Genomic DNA, 16,404 nt, shown 5'->3' on the forward strand with positions numbered 1-16,404 from the left:
CAGTGTGCCATGCTGCACAGACACGGGCAGGTGCTCAGACGGTCCCACCCTGCAGAGGAGGCCAACAATGGAGGCAGAGCATTGCTGCTGAAGGCAACAGCAAGGCCATCCCCTAAGACTGGGGGGAGGGGGTGTGGGTGGAGGCCTTAAGGGCAAACTGGGTCACTGTAAGGGGTTTGGATTTTCTTCTGAGAAGCCTGTGAAATTTTGAGCAGGAATAGATGCTCAAGCCCAGCCTGATGTTTTATTTGTTTATTTGCACACAGGGTCTCACTCTGTCCCCAAGGCTGGAGTGCAGTGGTACAATTATAGCTCACTACAGCCTCGACCTACTGGGCTCAAGTGATCCTCCCACCTCAGCCTCCCAAATTGCTAGGACAAATGCCACCATACCTGGCTAATTAAAACAAATATTGTTGGCCAGGCGTGGTGGCTCACGCCTGTAATCCCAGCACTTTGGGAGGCTGAGGCGGGTGGATCACCTGAGGTCAGGAGTTTGAGACCAGCCTGGCCAACATGGTGAAATCTTGTCTCTACTAAATAATAAAAAAAATTAGCTGGGCATGGCAGCACGCACCTGTAGTTCCAGCTACTAGGGAGGCTGAGGCAGGAGAATCCCTGGAACCCAGGAGGCGGAGGTTGCAGTGATCGGAGATGGCACCACTGCCCTCTAGCCTGGGCGACAGAGTGAGACTCCGTCTCAAAAAACAAAAACAAATCTTTAGAGCTGGGGTCTCACTATGTTGCCCAGGCTGGTCTGAATTCCTGGCCTCAGGCAATCCTCTCACCTCAGCCTCCCAAAGCACTGGGATTACAGGAGTGAACTACCGTGTGCAACCTAACAGATTTTTTTTTTTATTTGAGACAGAGTTTTCCTCTTGTTGCCCAGGCTGGAGTGCAATGGCGCGATCTCGGCTCACCGCAACCACCGCCTCCCAGGTTCAAGTGATTCTCCAGCCTCAGACTCCCAAGTAGCTGGGATTACAGGGATGCACCACCACACCTGGCTAATTTTGTATTTTTAGTAGAGATGGGGTTTCTCCATGTTGGTCAGGCTGGTCTCGAACTCCTGACCTCAGGTGATCCACCTGCCTCGGCTTCCTAAAGTGCTGGGATTACAGGCGTGAGCCACCGCGCCCAGCCAACAGATATTTTTAAGAGATCACTTTGTCTGCTGGGTGGAGAATCGTTAGTAGTGGGTCAAAAGGTGAAGGCAGGAGACAGAAGTGTGGACACAGGTGAAATGCAGAGGCCTGGGAGGGTGGAGGGGCCCCAGGAGGGCTGTGTCAGGGTCTGCTGCTGTGCCTTCCTAGGAGCCAGCAGGGGCTCCAGGCCCCTTATCCCCACCTGGAGTGTGTAACTCATCACCTGGCTTCAGACAGGTTTCTGATAAGAACCAAGGAGGTCCAGTGCCTGTGCCTCTAAGAATGCTTCTTCGGGGGAAAATCCCGTCTCTCTCAGGCAGTTTGCATCTTCTGAGTCTTCTGGCCACCGCGCCCTCACACCCTCCCAGCCCGTTCCTGGCACTCAAAGGCACGTGGTGCTGCTCCTGGGAACGGATGTGCCCGTGTCCTCATGGCTGACGTGTGCCTGTGTGCACTGACCCACACAGATCACCAAGGCGCCAGGGCAGCTTCCAGAGCCACGACACCAGGGTTCAAATCCCAGCCCAACCTCATTCTGGCTGGGTGATCTTGTACAAGTCCTGAACCTCTCTGCACCTCAGTTTCCTCATTTGTACCACAGGGGAATGGCACCAGCACACAGCATTACCCCAGGATTGGACGAATTGTCACACCTGCAAGTCTCCACTGGTGTTATTATGTTATCAGGTACAAACTCCCTCCAGACACCTGAGCCTCCCGCACAGGCTCCCCCATCACATGCCCAGGCAGGCCGAGGGGTCCTCAGGCATGGGGATCTGGGCAATGGCAGCAAGCTGGGTAGGGGGTGCAGCCAGGATGGCAGCAGATCTGCAGGGTGGGGTCCTCGCCCCGGGCCACCTGGCTGGGGCCGAAGGTCACAGCCGCATCTAACTGGGCCTTGAGCAGCTGAAGCTGTTTCAGGGCTTGCAGCACCTCTGGGGTGGCCCCGGCCACACCCCCCAGCAGGTTGTAGTTCTCACCAGGGTCCTTGGACAGGTCATAGAGCAGCGGGGGCTCATGAGCAGTCAGAGAGCTGGAGGCGTGGCAGGCAGGGTCTGCAGTGGTATCGCTGTGGGCAGAGCCTGGGGAGGGAGCCAATTCTGTGCACAGGGCAAGAATGAGAGGAGGGGCCAGGGATCTGGGGCTCCGGGGAGGGGTCAGCAGGTCGGTAGGAGGGATCCACTGGGAGGGGTTACCCTGGGTGAAGAAGTGAGCCTTGTACTTTCCACTCCGCACAGCGAAAACCCCACGGACCTCGTCTGGGTAGGACGGGTAGAAGAAGAGAGACTGCCGAGGGCTCTGGGGGCAGAGTCAGGGGTCACGGGGCGGGACAGGCCCCAAGCACCGCACATACCTGGGGCTGCCAGCCCTGGTGTGAGGCCCTGGACGTGTACTGCTTCTTGCCCACCCAGGAACCTGAGAGGTGGCGCCACTTGGATGCCGCTCAATGCAGGAGGCACTGAGGCACAGACTCTCAGGAACTGCCCACACTCACCCCAGGGGAGGGCCAGGACAGGGGCCAAGGATCTGGGATCAGGGGTCACCGGCCCTACCTTGCCTGTGCCCAGCAGCAGGGGGCTGAGGTCAAAGCCATCCAAGGTGACATTGGGCAGTGGGGCCCCAGCCAGGGCTGCCAGGGTAGGCAGCAGGTCCAGGGAGCTGGCCAGCTCGTGGGTCACGCCTGGGGGCAGGAGGCTGTTCAGTCACTCAGTTTGCCATCAAGGTTGGGGTGGTGGGGCCAGGGTTCCAAGGAGAGGGCCTGCGGACTGACCGGGAGCGATATGACCTGGCCAGAAGGCCAAGGCAGGCTCTCGGACACCGCCCTCGTAGGTCGTTCCCTTTCCACACCGCAAGAGGCCAGAGCAGCCGCCTCGGGACATACGCATGGTCTCAGGTCTGGGACACAGGAGGAGCTCATAAGCCATGGAGCCACAGCCTCTGAGCCACCGAGGGTGACCAGCGGCCCCACAGCTCTAAGTCACAAAGCTTGCCCGGAGGTGCCCAGCACGAGCCCGGCATCTCCCAGGCCTACCAAGACCAGCTCTCTGTGCACCTGTGTCTCCTGACTACACCTTGGGTCCCTGCAACGTGGCCAGCATCTCCTGACACCCCCTCACCCACTATGTTCTTGGCAAGCAGCTGAACTGCAAGGCCCCCAGGGCCCTGGCCTGTGACAGGGCCGGAGCACCCTGCTGCCCTGCTGGCATACCCGTTGTCTGCAGTGAAGATGACCAGCGTCTCTTCAAGCAGCCCCAGGTCCCCTATGGCTGTCATCAGGGTCCCCACAGCTGCATCCAGCTCCATCAGGGAGTCCCCAAATGGCCCGCGGCCTGAACGCTCTGCAAAGCTCTGCCCACTGAACTGAGGGTAGTGGGTGTGCTGGGGGCAAAGACTGGAGTTAGCACTGGGTAGGGGTCACAGGCAGCCAGGGGGTCGGGACAAGATCACTTACGTGAGAGGCATAGTACAGGAAGAAGGGGCGATCCTGGCGCTGGGCGTCGGCCATGAGGTCATGGGCGAAAGCCACGTAGCGGGCCTCTAGTCCCGGCAGCCAGGGGGGCTGCGCCTCCACGGACAGGTTGGCCAACAGTGGGATGGGGACCAGGCCCTGGTCACAGCCACCGTCGCAGGGTGTGGCCGGCGGGAAGCAGGTCAGGTTCTGGCAGGGGCCCTGAGGTGGGCAGCTCCAGTGAGGGCTGGGCTGGCAGGCGGGGCTGCGGGAGCATCAGGGGCTGGGGGACTCTGAGAGGTGGGAGGGTGGCTGAGGGCCTGGTGGTTCCTACCTGGTCGTGGGAGTATGGGACGCCTAGAAATCGATGGAAGCCCTGATGTGGGGGCAGGAAGGCCCCCTCAGGCCCCACCCCAAGGTGCCACTTGCCGGCCATTCCTGTGAGGTAGCCTCGGGCAGCCAGGACTTCGGCCACGGTCACCTCCTCCAGGGGCAGGCCTCCCCGGGAGCTGGGCACCAGGACGCCAGGGTACATGCCCATCCGAACCGGGAGCCGGCCGGTCAGGAGGGCGGCCCTGCAGGACAAGTCACAGAGTCCCTGAGACAGACAGAAATGTGGCCTTCCCTAGAGAGAGAGACAGACGTTTTTCCCGCCCTCCTGTAATCCATTGGGAGGAAAGAGATGGAGGGTCGGGGCGGGGAAGAGGCGCAGCCCACTCCTTACCTAGAGGGTGTGCACAGAGACACAGGCACGTAGAAGTCTGTGAACCGCAGCCCTCCTGCTGCCAGCTGGTCCAGGTTGGGGGTGGTAGAGCTGGGGTGCCCATAGCAGCCCAGGTCCCCATAGCCGAGGTCGTCAGCAAAGATCAGCACGATGTTGGGCGGACGGGCAACGGCCAGGCCAGCAGCCAGGGCCAGGAGGAGGGACCGCGGTGCCCCCATGGACATGGGACCGAGGGGTCTGTCCCAAGAGAGGGAGGGCTACTTGGCTCCAGCAGGCTCTCTCCGAGACCACAGACCCAGGCGCCGCCCTTCCCTGAGACCCCAGACCCAAATACTTCCCGACCCTGACGGCCGCCTCCTGAAGCTCCAGAGGACCGGGGCCCGACAGTACCGGGAGACCGTGGGCTGGGACGGAACTCCTCCAGGACCAGGGCACCTTCAGATTCTCGAGCGGAGATCTGATCCTCTTCGCCTGCCGGTCCGGGCTCAGGGTCGGGGGCATAAGTCACTTGACGCTGATCAGCGGAGTCGGGCCAGGGGGAAGGCGCTGGACCGAGCCCAGGAGGAGCCAGTACCGGGCTGCGGGCGCTTCCGCCTCGGCCCCGCCCCGTGACCTGTGACCCTTGCGAGGCGGGGCCAGGGGCGGGGGAAAGGGGCGGGGAAAGGGGCGGGGCCAGGGCGGTGAAAGGGGGCGGTGACGGGGCGGGACCAGGGCGGTGAAAGGGGCGGGGCCAGGGGCTTTGCTGCGCGTGCTCGCTCCGAGGCGGCAGTTTGCGCCTGAGGCTGTTGGCTGCGGTCCTGAAACGGGCTCTGGGAGCTTCTTCTGCGCGGTCGGCTCCGGCTGAGGCGTCCCGGGCTGCGCGCGGGGCTCGGCGCTGCGCAGTGTCCGGGACCCTCTCGGTCCGGAGCTTCTCCAGAGGAGGAGCGGCTCGTGCGCCCGCAGACCTCCGGTGCTGGGAGACTCGGGCCCTCCTGTGAGAGACCTGAGCACGGAGCGTTATGGGCACCCGGTGAATGAGCAAATCGCAGGGAAAACCGTGCAGCCGCATGGACTGCGGGCTTTTCCTTCACGACTAGCAAAAGCTTTGACACCCTTTCTCCTGCGTACGTGTGTCTGTGTGCGTGTAAGCTGTGGCTGGGTGCGGGGGGCTGTGTACGTGTCTGTGTGGTGTGTGTGCAGTGTTTGAGGCAGGTGTGTGGTGTTTGAGGTGTGTGTGGGGTGTGTGTGTGTGGTGTTTGAGGGGTGTGTGTTTGAGGTGTGTGTGGTGTTTCAGGTCTGTGTGTGTGGTGTTTCAGGTGTGTGTGCATGTGTGTGTGGTTGAGGTGGTGTGTGGTGTTTGAGGGGTGTGTGTGTTTGAGGGGTGTGTGGGGTGTGTGGTGTTTGAGGTGTGTGTGTGTTTTTTTGTAGTGTTTGAGGGATATGTGTGTGGTGTTTGAGGGGTGTGTGTGTGGTGTTTGAGGTGTGTATGTGGTTGAGGTGTGTGTGTGTTTTTTTGTAGTGTTTGAGGGATATGTGTGTGTGGTGTTTGAGCGAGGGGTGTGTGTGGGTGGTCTCTGAGGGGTGTGTTTGGTGTTTGAGGGGTGTGTGTGGTTGAGGTGTGTGTGTCGTTGAGGTGTATGGTGGTTGAGGTGTGGGTGTGGTGTTTGAGTTATGTGTGTGTTTGAGGGGTGTGTGGGGTGTGTGGTGTTTGAGGGGTATGTGTGTGAGGGGTGTGTGGGGGGTGTGTGTGGTCTTTGAGGTCTGTATTTGTTTCACTTGTGTGTGTGGTTGAGGTGGTGTGTGCAGTGTTTGAGAGGTGTGTTTGTGTGTGTCTGGTGTTTGAGGGGTGTGTGTGTGGTTGTGGTTGAGGTGTGTGTGGTGTTTAAGGTGTGTGTGTTTGAGGTGTATGTGTGGTGTTTGAGGGATATGTGTGTGCATGTGGTTGAGGTGTGTGTGATGTTTGAAGTTTGTGTGTGGTGTTTGAGGTGTGTGTGTGATGTTTGAAGTTTGTGTGTGGTGTTTGAGGTGTGTGTGTGTGGTTGAAGGGTGTGTGTGGTGTTTGAGGTGTGTGTGTGAGGTTGTGTGGTGTTGGGTGTGTGGTGTTTGAGGGGTGTGTGTGGTTGAGGGGTGTATGGTGTTTGGTGTATGGTATTTGAGGGGTGTGTGGTGCTTGAGGTGTTTGAGGTGCGTATGTGTGTGGTGTTGGGGATGTGTGTGTGGTGTTAGAGGTGTGGCGTATGTGTGTTGTGTATGTGTGGTGTTTGAGGGATATGTGTGTGCATGTGGTTGAGGTGTGTGTGTGATGTTTGAGGTTTGTGGTGTTTGAGGTTGTGTGTGTGTGTGGTTGAGGTGTGTGTGTGGTGTTTGAGGGGTGTGTGGTGTTTGAGGTGTGTGTGCTGGTTGAGGTGTGGGGTGTGTGTGGTGTTTGAGGTTGTGTGTGGTGTGTGAGGTTGTGCGTGGTGTTTGAGGTGTGTGTGGGGTGTGTGTCTGTGTGTGGTTGAGGTGTGTGTGTTTGAGGTTTGTGTGTGTGTTTGAGGTTTGTGTGTGGTTGAGGTGTATGTGGTGTTTGAGGGGTGTGGTGTTGGGGGGGTGCGTGTGGTGTTTGAGGTTGTGTGTGGTGTTTGAGGGGTGTGTGTGGTTGAGGGGGGTGTGTGGTTGAGGGGGGTGTGTGGTGCTTGAGGGGTGTGTGTGGTGTTTGAGGTGTGTGTGGTGTTTGAGGGGCGTGTGGTGTTGGGTGTGTGTGGTGTTAGAGGTGTGGCGTATGTGTGTTTGCGGTGGTTGAGGTGTGTGTGTGTGTCTGGTGTTTAAGGTAGGGTGTGTCTGGTGTGTGTGTGTGGTGGTGGAGGCATGGTATGGTGTGGAATGTGTGTCTGGGGTCCAGTCTGGCCTGTTGCAGGGTTACGCTGCTGGGGAAAGACTCATCTGAGGACAACATGATTGGGTCCTCGCTCCCTTGTTGGGCAGCCTTGGACTTAACCTTTTTGATCTTAAAGGAAAACAAAATATGTCACCTCCAAATATATTTCCTTGACATGGTTCAAGACAGTTACTCAGAAGGACTGGAAATAGAAGAATAGCTGAAAAGCTGTCTTTTGTCGGGGAGATTTGCATCTGTGGAGAGAATCTACACTGATGCGGCCAGGCCTCCTCTGAGGCCCTCCCTTGCCTGGTCTGGGAAGAGGAACAGAGTCTGACGCCTTTAAAGGCCTGAAGGGAACATTCACCACCTGTTCTCTCTCAGGGCTACTACCTGTGAGGTTTCATCTATAGAACAAGGCCACCTTTGCTAGCTAGGCCTCCTCTGCTCTCCCTCCCGTAACCGGTCTTGCCACTGTTACCTGATTTTCCACCATAAACTGTTTGTGGCCATACTTTGAGCCCCTGTTCTTTCTGTAACCTCAAGATGGTATATAAGCTTCCGAACTCCATTGGGAGGTTGGGGTCATCACTCTGGTTCTCCCTGTGTGCATGAATAAATCTGTATGCCTTTTCTCTTACTAACCTGGCTTTTGTCAGTTGATTTTCTGTGAACTCAGAGCGCAGGTTTTTCTCTAGGCTCCTACAGTTTTGGTGCAGTCGGTAGGATAACTAAAGTCACTCTCCTGGGAGCCTCCGTCAAGGGAACCCAGGAGCCAACAAGCTGGCAGAAAGAAGGGTAAGAAGGTCTTAGCAGCCAGGCTCCTGGCCTCTCTGTGGAATCTTGTCAAGCTGACGGTAAAAATTACTGTTTACCTTGTTTTCCTCTTCAAAGTCTTAATGAGAGAAATGTATGTATGTGATTAGTTTTGTATTCATATTGTTTGATTACTTTTTTCCCCAGAAATAGTCATCTTTCATTCTTGTCTTTCTGTGTTTTTCTATCATAAAGAGGGGTATCATTGGGTAGAACACAGGCCTAAAACCCCTGTAAGCCCCGTGTTGGGGCCGCCCTGCAGGCTAGTCAGTTTTGCAGCTCTGATCAGATGCGTCTAGTTAGACAAACTTTGCTGTGGGTCCCTGAAATGAAAACTGGATGAGATTCTCCTCTCTTTTGATGTCCTTGAAAGCTTGAGTTGTGAGCAAGTGGGAATGATGCAGGCCAGGCAAACCCCAAAGTGGAGCTTAGCCAGTGAGGGTTTTGGCTTTGCCCAGGAAAGAATTCAAAGACAGGCCAGAGGTAGAAGAAAACAGCTTTATTGAACAGGTGGCGTTACAGCTCTGTGACTGCTCCTGCAGAGCAGGGCCACCCCGTAGGCTGAGAGTAGCAGCTCAGGGCAGTTTTGCAGTCACATTTATGCGCACTTTTGATTGCATGCAGATTAAAGGATAGTTTATGCAGAAGTTTCTAGGGAAGGAGTAGTCATCACTGGGTCATTGCCATGGAAAGGGGTGGCAACTCCTGGGTGTTGCCGTGGCAATGGTAAACTGACATGGCACAGTGGCGGGCATATCTGACTGAAAGCTGCTATTGCCCCAACCCTGTTTTAGCCAATCCTCAACCTGGTTAACTGTCTAAGTCCCACCTCCTACCTCAGGAGCACTCTCTTGGCCTCTGCCAATCAGAGGTAGTGACTCGCAGGTCACATTTTGTGGTCAGTCTGAAAATGGTTGGGAACCCAAGACATGTAAGATTTTAAGCAGCACCGTTTTTGTTCTGAATGTGTCAAGCTTTCAGTTTGTCTTAAGAAGTCCCTGCCAGGCGAGGTGTCAGAGCCCCAGCACTGGGGAGTGGTGGTCAACTTGCGGGTTGGTAAAAAGAGTTTACCGACAATAGGTTTGAAAAAGGAAAGTTTGGCCGGGCATAGTGGCTCATGCTTGTACTCTCAGCACTTTGGAAGTCCAAGGTGGGTGGATCACCTGAGGTCAGGAGTTCGAGACCAGCCTGGCCAACATGGAGAAACCCTGTCTCTACTGAAAGTATAAAACTTAGCCAGGTGTCGTGGTGCGTGGCTGTAATCCCAGCTACTTGGAAGGCTGAGGCAGGAGAATTGCTTGAACCCGGGAGGTGGAGGTTGCAGTGAGCCGAGACAGAACAAGACTCTGTCTCAAAAAAAAAGAAAAAAGAAAGTTTGCCAGGCACGGTGGCTCACGCCTGTAATCCCAGCACTTTGGGATGCTGAGGCAGGTGGATCACCTGAGGTCAGGAGTTCAAGACCAGCCTGGCCAACACGACGAAACCCCGTCTCTACTAAAAATACAAAAAATTAGCTGGGCATGGTGGCGGGAGCCTGTATTCCCAGCTACTTGGGAGGCTGAGGCAGGAGAATCGCTTGAACCTGGGAGACGGAGGTTGTGGTGAGCTGAGATCATACCATTGCACTCCAGCCTGGGCAACAAGAGTGAAACTCCATCTCAAAAAAAAAAGAAGGTTTATTGGAATGCTGCGGAAGAGTGCGATGAGGTGCCTCAGCAAGAGGACTGAGTACGCCGGGTGGATTTCTCCTTAAGGGCATTTATAGGCCTTAAAGTGGGGGCTGAACAGTGATTTGAACCATATTAGCCATGTAGTTCATGATGAATGATATTTATAGTAATTTTGGTGCCTTAATGTCAGCAAGGGTTGTACAGTGAGTTTCGGCATGGTATTCTGGAGACACATAGAAATTCTAGTTACTTGTAAATTTTTTGGGGGAAGAAATCTGGAACCAGATGCCTGCTTTAGATAATAGGGAAGTTTAGTTACTTCTAATTTTCCCCAGATAAGGAGTTTTGCCTCGGAGGGCCTGTTTGATGGTTGATGGTCGCCAGGTGGTCTTTGCTCCCTTCTAAATTCCTCAGATAAGGAGCTTTTGTCTCTGGGGCCTGGTCAATGGTCACCAGGTGGTTTTTGCTCGCCTCAGGCCCATCCATAAGGGGCTTTTGTCATCCCAATCCTTGTTGCCTGGTCAGTCCTCAGAAAGCCCAATCCCAACAGGCCTACCCTGTGTTACAGGTTAATGGGTCTGTGACTGGCAGCCCCTGACAGATTTGTGTGTTACTGGAGGCACTGTATGTACAAACACCATCCTTAACTGTCTCTGGCAACAAGAGTCTTTTGCTGTCTTTGCCTGTTCCTGGGAGTGAATTTTGGGGGCATCATTGGAACCTCCTCTTCTATGCCCTCTCTAAACCTGGAAAATAATCTTTTGGGCTTTCCATGAAGGGGCTTATTGGATTGAGTTGCTATTGGAATAAATACATCATTGGAAATTCTGATTGTCAATAGCCAAAAGATGACTCCTTTATGTTAGAAAGATCCCTAAAAAAAAAAAAAGATTTTAGAGGTCTCTCATTTTAAACAATTGCCTTATTTGTATTTGTGGGGAGATTAAAGGAAAGACATAATAGTGTTGTGGCTAGCCTTAGAAATCCTCTTTACAAAATTAAAGAGCAAAAATCTGATCTGTAACAAGTTAAAATCCTTTGTGCGCTGAAACCATTGCTTTGGATCCCTGCAGGATTCACAATGAAGACTGCTGCATCTTGGAAACTACTTAAAATTCTGTACTTTCACTGCCGTGGCCTGGGTTCAATTCCCAATAGAGGAACCAGTCCCTTTTGGTTTGATATTTATGTGACTTTTGAATTCTTTCTTTTTTTTTTTTTTCGAGACAGAGTCTTGCTCTGTCGCCCAGGCTGGAGTGCAGTGGCGTGATCTTGGCTCACTGCAACCTCTGCCTCCTGGGTTTAAGCAATTCTCCTGCCTCAGCCTCTGGAGTAGCTGGGATTACAGGTGTGAGCCACCACGCCCAGCTGATTTTCTTTTTTTTTTTGTATTTTTAGTAGAGATGGGGTTTCACCATGTTGGCCAGGCTGGTCTCGAACTCCTGACCTTGTGATCTGGCTGCCTTGGCTTCCCAAAGTGCTGGGATTACCGGCGTGAGCCACGCACCTGGCCAACTTTTGACTTTGTGGGGAACTCATTTGTTGTTGACCTTTTCCCCCTCCACAGGCAGCTTTTGATTTCCTTTCTTTGAGCTGTCTTTGGGGTGGCTCTGAATGTTGTCAGGACTGCTTTGCACCTCTTTGGAGATGGCTTGTGTGTCCTTGGTTAAGTCCATAGCTTTGGTTAAGGCTTATTGGTTTTGGTGAGTCACTTGGGAGGTACCTTTGGTTTAAAAAAAAAAAAAGGGCTCAAAGCCATGGCTATCCGCTGTTTGTCTCAGCTAAAATCTGATAATAAGATATTTGAAAGGATTTTAAAAAAGAGCTCTGTGGTCAGAAGTTGGCTTAATTAAAAACAGGTGAGCTGATCTTCAAGCCATGTGTCCACAGCCTTTTCTGCTTTTGGACCCTGTTTCTGGGAATTTTTTTTCAGTTGACTGAAACCCCTTTAAATTGTATGTTTGGTCCTTCTGTTTGGTTCATTTGTTGGTATAATTTTGATGAGAAAAATGTAAAATTGTATTGGCCTTTTACAACCTTAAAATTTTTCCAAATTGGCTCCTCTAAGGATTGTAGTCCCATTTACTTCTACCCCTCCGTGCTCCTCCATCCCCTTTGCTATCTTTGGTATCTAATGAAGGGATCTACAAGGGACTTCTGATGACTTAGAGACTCCTTGGGGAACGCAAAGAAAGGTGCCATGCACCCCCCTTTTGTCTTCCTTATGGGGCCTGAGGAGTCGTGGGTAGCTTCCTCTCGGGTCTAAAGCTCGGCTGTCTTTGGCACTGTGTCACTGGATCTCTTTGGCTTTGGGGGTACCAGGAATTACGTTGCACTGTGAGACAGTGCATGACCTGAGTGTGTGTGATGGCCGGCAGGTCACTGGCGAGGGCTGCCTCATAGTTTTGGAGGTGGCTGAAAGCAGTTGTAGTGAATGGTTGTTCCTGCAGTGGCTGCTTGTTTCTCTGCATGTTTAGATGAGAAAGGCACAATCAGAACACTTGGAGGCTATGGAAGCACTTGGCGTCAGGGGCTGAGACTCCATGGGCTGATTGCTGTGGGCCTCCCACCAGCCTCAGGGGAATGTCTTCATAGTGAGGTACACTGTGGAAACATTGTATGGCTTTGTCTCATATATATCTCTTTTTAGAGGGAACTCAGCATTCAGTGTAAATGTGGGATCCTTGATTTTAAAAGATCTAGATGCTCTGCCTTCCAGCTGCACCTGTTTTTCACATATTTAAATATTAGGTCCTCCAAACTGCAAATTCTTTTTTGGCCATGTTCATTAATGAGCTCTGTCCTGAGCCCAGTGGTCTAGTCCAAAAATGCAGAATAAGTTAATAGCCACATATTTAAATAACATTGTTTTCCTTATAAAATCCTGTGGTGAATTCCTATGACTTTTTGTTACCTTTGCATCCATTTAAAATCTTCCTTTAACATACTAAACCAAAGCTTAAACTTTCTCCCTGTGGAATTGCTTGAACCAAGGAGGCAGAGGTTGCAGTGAGTCAAGATCGTGCCACTGCACTCCAACCTGGGCGACAGAGCAAGACTCCGTCTTGAAAAAAATAAGTAAATAAAAATAATTTTTTTTTTCTCTGTGCTTCAAGATGTAAATTTGTTGCCTTGTTTTCTCTAAAACTTGGTAAGGGCTTTGGCCGTGTGAGACAGATACATTTTACCTTGTTCCATTTACAGAGGCACAATTTAATCTAACTATTCTTTTAAACTAGTGATTTTTACCCGATTCATGGATAAAATTTTAAAACTAAAGCTATAAAATCTTGATTTGTGTCTGTATTTTTATATGTATATGTGTACATGCCTGTTTGTATATTATATACATAGTACCAAATTGACTTATAAATAAATAAGTGCTCATGAATTATGTAACTAAACCCAAATGCTTTTTTAGTTCATGTGACTTTAGTAATCTTTGGTAAATAAACTTAGTTTTTAAATTGTTGCTGCTGGGCGCAGTGGCTCACACCTGTCATCCCAGCACTTTGGGAGGCCGAGGTGGGCAAATCATGAGGTCAAGAGATGGAGACCATCCTGGCCAACATGGTGAAACCCCATCTCTACTAAAAATACAAAAATTAGCCAGGCGTGGTGGAGTGCGCCTGTAGTCCTAGCTACTCAGGAGGCTGAGGCAGGAGAATCGCTTGAACCTGGGAGGTGGAGTTTGCTAAAATTAGAGTATCTTCATAGTCGTCAGTCTTAAATATAATTGAGACATTTTTGCCTGGGCCCATTGGTCAGACAGGTTTAGACAGTCTCTGTTAGATGCTTTAAGGTCATAAAATTTGCTTCTGTCATATTTTTGATACTTGTTTAATTTGTCTGTGAACTTATGTCTTTGGCTTTGAGCCTTTACATTCTGGGGTCAAGACAAGCGGACATGATGTGGGCTGGAGACATCTGTGTGTCTGCAGTGCCCGAGCCCCGTCCTCCCTGGCCCAGCTGTGCCCCCTGGCCATCCTGTGTGTCTGCAGTGCCCGAGCCCCGTCCTCCCTAGCCCAGCTGTACCCCCGGCCATCGTGTGTGTCTGCAGTGCCCGAGCTGTGTCCTCCCTGGCCCAGCTGTGCCCCCCGGCCATGCTGTGTGTCTGCAGTGCCCGAGCCCCGTCCTTCCTGGCCCAGCTGTGCCCCCTGGCCATCCTGTGTGTCTGCAGTGCCCGAGCCCAGTCCTCCCTGGCCCAGCTGTGCCCCCTGGCCATCCTGTGTGTCTGCAGTGCCCGAGCCCCGTCCTCCCTAGCCCAGCTGTACCCCCGGCCATCCTGTGTGTCTGCAGTGCCCGAGCCCAGTCCTCCCTGGCCCAGCTGTGCCCCCCGGCCATGCTGTGTGTCTGCAGTGCCCGAGCCCCGTCCTTCCTGGCCCAGCTGTGCCCCCTGGCCATCCTGTGTGTCTGCAGTGCCCGAGCCCAGTCCTCCCTGGCCCAGCTGTGCCACCTGGCCATGCTAGGAGGGGTTGAGTCCTCCAGGCGTTGTCTTTGTATTAGCCCATTCTCACACTGCTAATAAAGACGTACCTGAGACTGGGTAATTTGTAAAGGAAAGAGGTTTAATTGACTCACAGTTCAGCATGGCTGGGAAGCCTCAGGAAACTTACAATCACGGTGGAAGAGGAAGCAAACACGTTCTTCACATGAGGTCAGGAAGGAGACCTGCAGATCGAAGCGGGGGAAAGCCCCTCATTAAACCATGAGACCTCGTGAGAACTCACTCACTAGCACAAGAACAACGTGGGGGAACTGCCCCCTTCATCTAATCACCTCCCACTGGGTCCCTCCCACAACACCTGGGGATTTTGGGAACTACAGTTCAAGATGAGATTTGGGTAGGGACACAGCCAAACCATATCAGTCTTTAAAGCTCTGTCCTTTGTCCTGGGCTTTGCATCTTTAATAACAATTAAAATTGCTTACTTCCCATGTTTTTCACTGAAAATTAGGCTTCCTAAGAGTTAACATTGTAATTAATATATGTATTTAAAACTACTAGTTATAAAAGAAACACTTCTATATGCAAAGTTTATAAGGAAAATAGGATGTGTTTTTGGTAAGGAAGGTTATAAAGAAGACATGAGAATGAGGTTTTGGTTAAAGGAAAAGTAATTTTGTCTAGTTTTGATGTTTTTAAAGGTTGTTTTAAATTGAAGGAATAAAAAGAATGATAGATAAAACTGAATATATATAGAAAGTTTGAGAAACAAAGAATGGAACAAATTTTAAGAGGTTATTAAAGGTTTATGGAAATCTTATGTGGTTAAAGTTGATTGAGATTGAATGGATCTGTTTTTAAGTTTTTATTAAAATTAGCCTTAGTATTAATAATATGCTAATGTAAAGGTAGAATTTGGTTTTCATTTTTGAGTAAGATTTTCATGTAGTATTAATAAGAGATAGTAAAAGATTTTTGTTTACCTTTTGAGTAAACTGCAAAAAAAGGAGTAGGCTGGGTGCGGTGGTTCACGCCTGTAATCCCAGCACTTTGGGAGGCCAAGGTGGGTGGATCACCTGAGATCAGGAGTTTGAGACTAGCCTGGCCAAGATGGTGAAACGCCGTCTCTACTAAAAATACAAAAATTAGCGAGGCGTGGTGGCGCATGCCTGTAATCGCAGCTACTCAGGAGGCCGAGGCAGGAGAATCACTTGAACCAGGGAGGTGGAGGTTGCAGTGAGCTCAGATTGTGCCACTGCACTCCAGCCTGGGCAACAAGAGTGAGGCTGTGTCTCACAAAAAAAAAGGAGGAGTAGAGAGTTTGCCTCATGCTGTCTTTATTTCTTTATTTATTATTTTGGAGACAGGATCTTGCTGTGTCACCCAGGCTCGTCTCGAACTCCTGAGCTCAAGCAGCCCTCCTGCCTTGGTTTCCCAAAGTGCAGGGATTACAGGTGTGAGCCACCGCACCTGGCCCAAAATTATAATTATTATGTTAAATTGTTGTATGTCACACAAAAAAACAAATCTCCTTGTGAATTGCATCTTTAACCATCATTAGTCTAAGTCATCTGTCATCCACAGTCAATTACTGTTTTACTTTCATTCTTTTTAAAAAGCAGCTTATAATTAGCTACAGTTCAAGACTTGCTTCTTCCTCAGGGAAACTCATGTAAAGTACCCTGACAAGTACGTTTTTGTTTTGTTTTGTTTTTTGTTTTTTTTTTTTTTTTGAGACGGAGTCTCGCTCTGTTGCCCAGGCTGGAGTGTAGTGGCGCAGTCTTGGCTCACTGCAAGCTCTGTCTCCTGGGTTCACGCCATTCTCCTGCCTCAGCCTCCTGAGTAGCTGAGACTACAGGCGCCTGCCACCACACCTGGCTAATTTTTGTATTTTTAGTAGAGATGGAGTTTCACTCTGTTGGCCAGGCTGGTCTCGAACTCCTGACCTCGTGATCCGCCTGCCTGAGCCTCCCAAAGTGCTGGGATTACAGGCGTGAGCCACTGTGCCTGGCTGGCCTGTTGATTCTTTTTATGTTTTGCTTTCCAGAGTCAAGAAAACGTTTTTTCTCTTAAGCTGTTATAGCTTATAGCAATTGAGTAAAGTATACTTTTGTGAGCAAAATGGAAACATTTACCTTTCTCTTTACCTGATTTCTCCAAATTCAGGAACTATTTGTGAGTTTTTCTATTTTGTGGCAATATAGTTATTTTCATAAGTTCAAAAAGAATCTGTTTTCTGTCTGGATGTGGGGGTTCATGCCTGTAATACTAGCACTTTGGGAGGCTGAGGTGAGAGGATTGCTTGAGCATGGGAGTT

At 51.4% G+C, this 16,404-nt stretch overlaps 1 protein-coding gene across 3 annotated transcripts; it reads right to left on the reverse strand.

Moving 5' to 3' along the window:
* Window positions 1-1,799: 1,799 nt before the first annotated feature.
* On the reverse strand, window positions 1,800-5,050 carry ARSA (arylsulfatase A). Of its 3 annotated transcripts, none has more exons than XM_024240095.3 (9): window positions 4,709-5,050; window positions 4,319-4,555; window positions 3,929-4,169; window positions 3,598-3,816; window positions 3,355-3,524; window positions 2,917-3,041; window positions 2,699-2,826; window positions 2,342-2,444; window positions 1,800-2,227 (listed from the first exon to the last, which is right to left on the reverse strand). In XM_024240095.3, the coding sequence occupies exons 2-9, from the start codon at window positions 4,540-4,542 to the stop codon at window positions 1,908-1,910; spliced, it is 1,530 nt and encodes a 509-aa protein (XP_024095863.3). In that variant the 5' UTR covers window positions 4,543-4,555; window positions 4,709-5,050; the 3' UTR covers window positions 1,800-1,907. The 3 variants fall into 3 exon arrangements, with proteins under 3 accessions (XP_024095863.3, XP_024095864.3, XP_024095862.3); XM_024240096.3 differs by having other exon boundaries at window positions 4,661-4,992; XM_024240094.3 differs by having other exon boundaries at window positions 4,319-4,950.
* Between the last annotated feature and the right edge of the window lie 11,354 nt (window positions 5,051-16,404).

Source organism: Pongo abelii, chromosome 23, assembly GCF_028885655.2.
Source record: "Pongo abelii isolate AG06213 chromosome 23, NHGRI_mPonAbe1-v2.0_pri, whole genome shotgun sequence".
Taxonomy (NCBI): domain Eukaryota; kingdom Metazoa; phylum Chordata; class Mammalia; order Primates; family Hominidae; genus Pongo; species Pongo abelii.